Below are 11,350 nucleotides of genomic sequence, written 5' to 3'. Positions count from 1 at the left end.
ATGCCAATTGAATTAATTTTTCTGTAAAATATTGAATGATAGTCCGAAATAGAATTAGTTAGGTGCATTAATCTGAAGATCTGTTATCTTAAGACTGCTTGGTTGATGGATGCATTGAATATATGCCATAAGTTAATTTCATGGCACTTTCAAAATTGGCATCAAGCTACATAAATTGGCTTATTTGATAATTATAACATATGCTATATGATAACATAACATTAATCAAGATAGTGTATGCTACATTATAACATAGCATTAATTATAACATATGCTATATGATAACATAACATTAATCATGATAGTATATGCTACATTATAATATAACATTAGTTATAACATTTGCTATATGATAACATAACATTAATCAAGATAGTGTATGCTACATTATAACATAACATTAATTATAGCATATGCTATACGATAATAAAACATTAATCAAGATAATATATGCTACATTATAACATAACATTAATTATAACATATGCTATATGATAACATTACATTAATCAAGATAGTGTATGCTACATTATAACATAACATTAATTATAACATATGCTATATGATAATATAACATTAATCATGATAGTATATGCTACATTATAACATAATATTAATTATAACATATGCTATATGATAACATAACATTAATCAAGATAGTATATGCTACATTATAACATAATATTAATTATAACATATGCTATATGATAACATAACATTAATCAAGATAGTGTATGCTACATTATAACATATCATTAATTATAAAATATGCTATATGATAACATAACATTAATCATGATAGTATATGCTACATTATAACATAATATTAATTATAACATATGCTATATGATAACATAACATTAATCAAGATAGTGTATGCTACATTATAACATAACATTAATTATAACACATGCTATATGATAACATAACATTAATCAAGATAGTGTATGCTACATTATAACATAGCATAAAACATCATAAAATATGCTATATGATAGCATAACATTAATCATGATAGTAATGCTACATTATAACATATGCTATATGATAACATAACATTAATCAAGATAGTATATGCTATATGATAACATAACATTAATCAAGATAGTATATGCTATATGATAACATAACATTAATCAATATAGTGTATGCTACATTATAACATAACATTAATTATAACATATGTTTTATAATACGCTATAATATAACATGGCACTATAAATTAGTTTCTTCTTCTTCTTCATTATTGTCATCTTCACTAACTAGGTTTCTGAAATATAAATCATAAATAATTATAATGACTTCAGGGGTCTTAAGATACAACAAACTTAATCCATTCTGGATCTAAATGAAACTCTCTATGTGGTTTGAATCCATATTTTGGAAACATATTATCTAATAATGTCCTAAATCTAGCTCTTGAAATGGAAACAATAATGAAGAATGTATGAGATAGGCACACAAAAATTACCACAATTAACAAAGCATGCATATAGTTAATATAGGTATACTAAGCTAAAAAAAAAAATTGAAATAGGAATTGCACAAAAAACGCTCTACATAAACAATAAGCATCTAAAGAATTTCTAAAAATAATCTATGATAGTAAAGAGTTTGGTTATTTGGGCAGGGAGATGAAAATAGTTAAAGAAATAAACTAAATTGTATTCTATCTATTGCATGGGTTAGAAAAATTACAAGTGCACAAAAAAAAATAAAATGAAATTTACCTATCCAATGCCTTACATTATGTTGCTATATGGCTATGGTCAGGGAAGACAATATGACAAAACTTTGGTAAGTTGGATGATGATAACGGACAGGCAAATAAAACTATGTCAATTAGGTAGAAAAAACATGCTCACGGTGATGTAGGTTCGCGTGGACTTGTATTGGCAGATGCCACTTTATAGCGACGTCGCCTGCAAAACAAAAAAACGTGCCACAGCAAATAAACAAAAAGCAACTGAAGTAAGGTTCAAACAACAATATCACAAAAAATCTATCAGAATTATCATCAAATAAAAAATAGATCTACACATTTAATAAAATACATATAAGCTTATTCTAAACATTTAAAAAATAATAGATTATGATTTATCAACTAGTTTTAAGGATATATATATTTTATGTCAAAAGTCTTTTTTCCATTACCATAATAAAATATCATCCATCACCAATAATCTTAGCAATATAAAAAGCCTACACCAACCATATCCAACAAAAACAACAAATACATTGGATATAATATATACATTATCACCAAGCATTTCCAATACCAGCAAGACAAAATCATTCTATGAATTCGATATCTTAATACCAAAATGAGCATCAAACAAGCATCAAAAATGCTACGTTGCTATGACAACAAACAAAATTACCCTTATGGTAGTTTCTTTCTTCTATTAGAAATTACAGTTAGTGTTGGCCTTTAAAATTTAAATGCAATTTTTTTTATGGATATTTTTGAAATTAGCACGTTTTACTTTGAACATTTAAAAACAAGTAAAATAGTCTAGGTTGGACAAAATTACACAAACACAACAGAAAAGAGACAACTTTGGGTTTTCTTCATTCGATTAAGAAATATTGCTGAATAGAAAAATATATTACTTTTCATTCCCTGTACTACACCATTCAAACTCTTTTCTATTATTTGGAACTTTGCACAAATTATTTGAATGAACAAATATTGTTGGGTGGCCAAGCTGAGACCATACCAAGTGGCAGAAATGTTTTATATTGAACAGGATAAACTTGAGCAAAGCGGAATAATTGTATATATATAAAAGATTGTGTCACAATATTTCTTAAAGCAAGAATTACAGCACTTAACATATAATTTTAGAAAAGAGGTAAACATTTAATTATCAAATGAAAAAATTGATACACACCTTGCATTAATTGTACGAGGGGCCCCAGGTGGGGGTTGAGGAATCTTGGATTCTCCACCATCCAATGACCGGGGGCTAATACTGGCGAGTACCTCATTGACCTCACTGGGAGTCATACGAGACATTGAAGCTGACCGCTTTTTAACAGGAATTCTGGTGGGAGATTTTTTACTACTGGAACTAGTATCTATACTAGATTGTCTTGTGGGGAATTGTCTAATAGCACTAGAGGGTTTATCACTATCTTTCTTAACTATGAAACTACCGCTATCAACAGCAGTCACTTTTGATAATGTCTGACGAGCCAGCGCCTGAATTTCTTCTCGATTCTCAAACGACTTAATCTTCTGTCGAGTAGAGGAAGTAGCAATATCATTGAAAGCAGCCTCTTTTTCCACTGAATTTTTGGAAACTTTGTCTACCTTATCAGAGATCTCAACTGAAAGCTCATCCACATTTTTGTCCTTTTTCACTGCTTGATGTATTGGAGGTTTACTGACATGAACCTTTGTAGGGAGTTTGCCAAATTTCTTTTCATCAAAGCCACTGTCTCTTGTTTTAATAAACAGCTTAGATGAACTTCCTTGACCAATTATATTTCCAAGGCCTTTGGTAAATTGAGGCATTTTTCTGGGACTAGAATATATACCGGTACTACTTGTTGCCTTACCACCATTATTTCTATTGTGGGATCCGTCTGAACCCATCATTTGACCTATCTCATTAAGTCCTACAGAACTATAGTTATCCTTTTTCACCGAGCTCATTCCAGCATTCATAATATCACTTTCATCATCATCAAATACTAGTGAACCACGATAACCAGGCTTCAGTTCCTTCTCATCTAAAAATACTAATGAATTTCTAGTTACACTATCATAATTAATATCCTCCTCATCGGCAAGAGTATTCATTAAATGTTTTTTTGATCGGCTCTTTGGCAGTTTTAATCGTCCCTGACCCTCTGCACCTTTCGCAACCTCATCATCACTCTGTTCAGCATCACTTTCTTCACCACTAGATCCAAATGCAGAGACACCACATAATTGACTAGCAACAGTAAATGGAGCAGCTCTTGTGGCATTTTCATCAATGTTATCATCACCTACAGTATGTGTCTTTTCTTCGTTTTGCATCATGGCAAATGTGACTGGGGCTTTGCTGAAGTAAGTGACTTCAGGACCATCTTCATCATTATCTACAGTAACATTCTTACTCAATATTCTACTAGACTGTCTACTTCTATCTACATTATCTATATTCTCATTAGAAAAAGATTGAGGCAAAGTTGAAAAAGATCGGATTTTTTCCCCACTTTTGTACTTATACAAGTCTGATGTCTGCTTTGGTTCATATTCTAGTACATGAGTATCTGATGTACCATTCTTTTTATCACCAAGGTTTTTTTCCTGATCTTTTACATTTGACTTCACATTCTCTTGATTATCTTTAATTTCATTATCAAACTCTTTTAATCTTGTTTCAGACATTATTTCACGATTTTTTTCCTCTTTTGACATCATTAAACCTTTAACATCATTGTCTTTATCACAATTGTCTTTTGCTTTTTGCTCAGGTTCATATTTGATTTCTTTCTCCGTCTGTTCACGTTGTAGTTTTGGAGAGAGTGCAGGGTCACCATTTTCTTCTCGTAGTCGATTGTCAATATCTCGTTGATAGCGATTATCAGTTATTATGAGATCAGCAGGTAATTTTTTATCTTCACCATCCTCTTGACTAAGGTTACCATCTATAACTTCAGTAGCTCCACCATGAGGTGTATTAGGTCCTACTTGTACCACACTGAAATGATATGGCAGAAGTGTATGAAATTATCCAAGAACAACTTGTGATTTGTTTGTAAGTAACAGACAGAAACAATACAAATATAAGTTGAGATTTTATCATCTTGGTTTGGATTAGACTTTTGATAATATGCTACATATGTGATTGAAGGTTCAATATCAAAGGCAATATCAAGGATTAAAAGTGGAAAACTTTTGATATCCTTCTCTTCTGCACACAGTTGGGCAATATCCAGGTACAAACAACATTAATAAACCAAAGAGCAAAATGAAATGTAAGCATACTGGTTAGTATAAAGCTTTTTATAATAATAAACTAATTTAAAATCCTTTTTTACTCTTATGAGAAATTGCTATATAGAAGTTCTGTGAAAATGTTTAATGAAGATAAAACCTACCCAAGAGGCCCAACTGTTTGTTTGATGGCTACAGGTTGAGATGTAGTAGTTAAAGTAATAGATGTATCACCATAGTTCTTCTCCCAATCATACGCATCTGAGTCTTTAATATTCTTTCTTCTCATACATTGTTCAAATAAATTATGTAACATATTATAATCTGGTTTGTCATAATATTCTAATTTCTGTATATGTTCCAATATGGCACGAAATTCTGATGGCATGTTTTTCAATAGTTGGATATGATCATATTTTTCTTTCATTAAACCAACTTGTTCTTTGTCTTTAATTTTCCTCCATGGCAACTGACCCACTATAAATTCTACTAGCATATAAAACAGAGACCATAAATCATCATGACGACCCATTTCCTGTAAATAATAGATAATTAACACATTAGCACAACAAAATAAAACTTCAAGGGGAACTATGCTGTATTATTACAAACAGTGTAAACAATACATCAAAATAGACGCATTTCTCTACAATTTGGCTTTAATTTTACTCAAATCCGTAAAAAAACAAAAAACAAAGCAACCTCAAAATATTAAAGTAATCTTTTCAGTTAGATTCAGATAAGGACATATTTCTTTATATTTTGGGGCATATTTGTCATTAATTTGAGCACCGAACTTTTCCAACTTACTTAAATAAATGGGAATCGTCCTAGACTTTCACTAGCGATTTATGGAGTAGCAACACAAATACCTAAAAAATCTGTCCTTTTAACATTTAATTTCATTTGCAACCTAACTCATAATTGCTTTCTGGATTTCTTCTTCAAAAATTTGGGTCAAAGATAATATATTATATACCTTGTTTTTGTGAGCATTAACTGAAGCATATCTGACAGTTCCTCTAAAACCAGCAGCTGCTCTCGGTGGTCTAACCTCACCAGAAGCATTGGTATACTGTCTAGCTAGCCCAAAATCTAACATATATACCTTACGACTATTGCTTGGTGGCTTACCCATAGAAAAATTAGACTGAAATAAATAAATAAAGTAATATATTTAGAAGAATTGTGTGACAAACAACTTTCAAACTGTTTTTTACATTATTAGATTTAACTTGATACTAGCTGTCCTTTATAATACAAATTTTTATATGCAAAATATGACTATCAATGAAATCAATGAAACTATGTAAATTTATTTACATCATGTAAAATAAAAGTGTAAAATTTTCAAATCTTCTTCAAATTTATGCAATATGTTGACATTTTTTTAGTTCTTGAAAATTTTTAAAAGTATGGGGATTTTGGATATTTGTTTTAGATGATCTCAAATAAGATCTCTCTCAAATCATTAATTCATTTCATCCAAAATTTACCATATAAGTCAACTAAGCTTAGTCTAATCTTATAAATTACAAGTGTAAAGTTCTACTTAATAGTATAAAAGATCAGTGAAATATCACCTTACAACTGTTATAAGTTTATTATAGTAAGGAATCTAAAACTTGGCAATGTATCAGTATGCAGATGTAAAATATCTACTGAAACCTGCACAATAACTTTAAAGGATGTGCCAAGTATACTTCTATACTGTGAAATCATTATCATTCATAGACATTTAATTTTTTAGAACCAGTGTATCAGCCAATACACAAATTTTATCCCCCAAAAGTTTCAAATTAATTTGGCCATTTAGTACCAGTACAGAATATTTGAAAAAATATAATTATAAACTGCAAAAAATAAAAGAAACAAAAAACAGGAAAAATTGACTTGACCCAATGAATTGATAATAAATCCATGAATCACAGTATTTTACAAGCAGACAGACTTGGTCATTTGTTCCTGCTACCCTAATGAAAGGCATGATAATATATGGAAATTTAAATCAAACAGACCATATGTGAAAATATTGATGGAAATCATCTGATTATGCTGTCTGACAATGTTTTCATTCTTGAAATCATATTATTGGAAATAATTATTTTCTCACAGTAGAAAAAACCAGTTTTATGATTGCGAATTTTATCAATAAGTTCTCTTATAAGAGAACCCTGATACAATGATTGTAGGGTTTCCATAAATGGAAAACAAATACTTACTGGTTTTATATCTCTATGTAGAAAGCCCACATCATGTATTGATTCAATAGCTTTCAATATCTGAGAACCTAATCTTAATGTAGTACTCAGACCAAAACAACCCTTAGGTTGCCCACGCCTTAATTCTGCTAGATTTTTACCCTGCAGTGACATGACCACATAATTATATTTCTCATTTCTTCCACAACCAATAAATCTACAGACATGATCTTTTCCTGAAAAATAGAAAAGAAGCAGACTGAATCTTATTGTTGGGGATAAAAATTCATTTTAATGTCTTCCCAATTTTCCAGAAATCTAACTTAATAGCATTATTATTATTATGATGTCTGGATCAAACAGCTAACTATTTACCTTGTAATTTCTTCAAGACAGCTACCTCCATTTTTAATACTTGTTTTGGTTGTTTGGCTGATTCTAATTTTAAAGCAACACATTCTTTATTAACTAAATCTGTTGCCTCGTAAATCTCTCCAAAACCACCCCCACCAATCTTCTTTAACTATAATGCACAAGAATAATCAGATAAATTGAAATATTAAATTTTTTAGCTAAAGCCATGAATCATATATTCAACCAATTAAAATCAGATTACATTTTTTTTTATCTTTTCTGACATTTTTAGTGGTAATCCAACAAGTTTGCTACCAAAGGATACCCTAACGTAGTATTTTTAACCAATTGAAGTGATAAAATAAGAACTTGTGGAAAATTGAGCAATATGACTCTTTGAGTTTCGATATCACTCAATTCCTTATTATATCAAGTAACAGGTTTGCTTCGATTGGTTACATGACATCATTGGAACATGCCAATTGTAGAAAAACTATACAGATTACAATGTGACTAAAAAATATCAGAAAACAAAATGATACGAAATAGTTATCTAATTCTAATGTATAGATTAGGATTGCAAATTGGATTCATTGCATGTGTGCCTTATCGGCTTCCTTGACTTCAGCACTTTGACTTACAGCTTGCCATAGGTACCAGTATATTAGTTTTCACTTTTCACTTTTTATTTTTGGGTACTGGGTATTTGATTACGGTAGACAATTTGTTTCTTTGAATACATAAGTTTATATTGTAAACAAAATGTTCAAAATATGATAACAAAACTTGTTATTTATCTCTAAATGTGCAATGCAGTGAACTCATAAACTTGTGCACACTTGTTGGCAACATGTGCAAGATGGTTAAAAACTTTATGATGGTATCCAACAACCTTTATCATTCAGATGTACTTTGTATGGGCTAGTAAGCTCCAAGAATTAGACGAATATCCACCTTTTATGGACTTATCCTTGTTATTGAGTGAAATATGATATTCTTAATATAAAATGTTATATATCAATTGCTCTGTATATATACAGTGTCAGACAGACTTATTATTGATCTAGACTATTATAGACAAGTTCATCTAGCATCAAGGACCTTACCATGATTAGTACAAGGTAAATATTGATTGATGACTAACATGACTATCATCATTCTGGATCAAAACATTCTCCAAACATGCAACATATAAGCTAATATAAATTTATTCATATATATCTTAGGAAAAAATTTGAGTTCAATTTGCCATTTTTTCACTACCCTTTCCCACATAGAGGTTACCAATTAACAACAAAGTGTAGGGTTACAGAAAAATCACAAGGTCTGGCTATCCATTACAAATTTAAATCAATTATCCACAACAGGCTGCCAATAGATTGATGCACGAAATAATTTAATTGAGAAATCTTTTAAGTACTAAATAAAAAAGAATGTCAAAATTTTAATTCTATGGTTTATTTTTGTGTCAAAGAAGTATATATTAATATGAATAATTATTGTTTATTGTGGGTAAGTAATGTGCTGAAGGGAAACTTTGTGGAAGACTGACCTTATGATGGATACATAGAATTATGTAATTAAAAAACAAAATTATAAATGCTTATCAATTATTACACCCAACCTTAGTCATAAGTACTAATTTTAGTGTCTACTCTGTCTATAGGCCTACCCATGCCTACTAAAATAATCTTAATTAATGAATGATTTTGATTCTTCAAATAATATTAGAGGATGAGTAGGAACCCTCTGTCAAGGACAATTAGATTACAAGGACTCAATATTATGTATGTTGACTCAACCAATTGTATATGAGGAGAAATCCCAATTGAAAGTCTGCATTTAACCTATGAATTCAAATAGAACATCATATTATGCAGTCAGTGAAAAGGCTAATTCAAAAGAAGATAGCGTTTCTGTAAAAGATACTTAGAAAACAAGTATAATGGTATTGATTTTGTTAATGTATAATTATACCAGTTTTATATTGATTCAGGATCCGCTCTGTAGTAGTTATATTGTATGGTACTTATTCACTTTTCAGTCTGACCATCTCTTGAAGCAGGACATTAACTTCTATGATATATACACTTGTCAATGACCCTAAGTTGAAACCCTATATAATCAAAAGTATGCATGAGGAATCACAAATTCTTCGTCAAAATTAAGTGTTTCATCATTTTATTGAATTTTTAAAAATTAATGCTGCCCTGAAACTAATTAAAACTGTTGAGGAAAGCAAATAATGAAAGAGGGTGCATTAAGGTTACAGGTTACTTAAATCTACATCAAAATTATACGACATTGTATCAATACGCTGAACATAGACTGGTCCATTGGCGATATGCAATTTTGGTGGAACAATTACATGATCAACACGCTGCAAATGGGGCTTGGGTTTTTTCTCCCCTCCCAATTGAATAAAAGCATTTTCTATACAAAAGGCATTACTGACCAATGCTGAGTTAAGTTCTAAACCCTAAGTAAGTATGTAAGTTACTTCAGCCCATACAATCAAAGGGGCAGTATGTAAAATTTTTATTATCAATAACATGGTAAATCATATCTGAAAATATTTCTAAAATATGTTACTTACATTTATCTACTTGATCAAACTGAATTTGATTTGAAAAGGGTTCATTAAAAACAGAGCTTATTAATTGTTAATTAAGCAGTTTTGGTGTTTGACTTTATAATGGCTTATTCTATTAGTTGAAACCTTCAGAGACATATCTCTCTACAATTAGGTGTTTATTTGACATAAATTCCAACAGTAGTTCTCTTACCAAAACACATTTCTCATGATTTGGATGTTAAGTTTTCTTAAATTTGAAACAAAATTTTTTTCGACCTATGAAAAAAAGATATATGCCCCTATGCTTTAAATAAGCTTTATAATAATTTACAAAATATTTTCTCTACTCACCACTTTCCATCTGTCTTTAACCAGTTGGTTTGGAGAAAGAAGATCTTCTGTGGTCATTTTTACTGACCAGATCAATTTAAACTAACCCATTCCTTGTAACAATCAGCATACCGGTACCATGGCACTGGAACAAATAAGACAATTTCTCATATTACTGCAGGTATTATTGTAAAGGGGCCTATGTTTCTCTGTGAAATCATTAACGTTTCTCTATTTATGATCTTTGTGTACCGGTAGCCTATTTAGAGATGTCCAATAAGAACAATCAAAATATTGTTAGCAGAGCCCCGAACAACAAAAAGTGGAAATTCTTTTTTTAGCACAGTTTAATTGATAGCATCAATTTGCACCATTCCAATTTTCAATCAGACATCTGTGGTTCCCATAATTCCACTAAAACTAAGTGCTTTGTTTTATGACGTAACCCCTGCAAAATTTGCTCACAAGTATCACATAAGACCTTTGCAGGGGTTTTGGTAGAATTTTACAAATTGTCTGTGAATTCCACTGTGGATTGAAACTTAATTGCCATGTACAGGAGCATGATTTAAACTTATATTACACAGATACCCTTTCTACCAACAGCAAGTGACAGACAGCTTTACAGACAGTGAACAAAATACAGATGGCTGTCTGGAACATTGGCCTAATCTAAACCTCTTTCCAAAAAGTGCGAACATACCAAATTATTAGAAGAACATTATTACGAAGTGAGCGTATCATAATTAGAATTCAAGATAATGAAAAGTACTGGTTGCAATTTTAACACTTAGGTCTGAAGGCACAGTGACAGAATACCAATTGGACCTGTAACATTACAATAACTTTTAACTTTTTATGTATTTCATTCACAAGGTTATCTTCTCTCTGAAATTTGGGGTACTGGTATCTGAAAGTTGAACGTCTTGTTGATACAGTCTCTGACTATCAAACATA

At 30.5% G+C, this 11,350-nt stretch overlaps 2 protein-coding genes across 2 annotated transcripts in view; one reads left to right on the top strand and one right to left on the bottom strand.

Annotated features, from left to right (window-relative positions):
• The window catches only part of LOTGIDRAFT_169210 (hypothetical protein), a gene marked incomplete at both ends in the record, with an annotated part of 29,963 nt that extends 29,610 nt beyond the window's left edge, over positions 1-353 (top strand). Inside the window, one exon of the mRNA XM_009067524.1 lies at positions 306-353. Coding sequence (XP_009065772.1) covers positions 306-353 — 48 coding nt within the window. The remainder of the gene's footprint in view (positions 1-305) is intronic.
• A 4,740-nt stretch (positions 354-5,093) lies between these two features.
• On the bottom strand, positions 5,094-10,471 carry LOTGIDRAFT_133319 (hypothetical protein; the record flags this gene model as incomplete). The annotated part of the gene is made up of 5 exons (XM_009067523.1): positions 5,094-5,468; positions 5,913-6,083; positions 7,156-7,370; positions 7,510-7,657; positions 10,415-10,471. The coding sequence occupies 5 exons, from the start codon at positions 10,469-10,471 to the stop codon at positions 5,094-5,096; spliced, it is 966 nt and encodes a 321-aa protein (XP_009065771.1).
• Positions 10,472-11,350: the final 879 nt, after the last annotated feature.

The sequence above is a fragment of the Lottia gigantea genome (assembly GCF_000327385.1).
Source record: "Lottia gigantea unplaced genomic scaffold LOTGIsca_83, whole genome shotgun sequence".
NCBI lineage: Eukaryota > Metazoa > Mollusca > Gastropoda > Lottiidae > Lottia > Lottia gigantea.
This window is presented reverse-complemented; position numbering and strand designations above follow the sequence as displayed.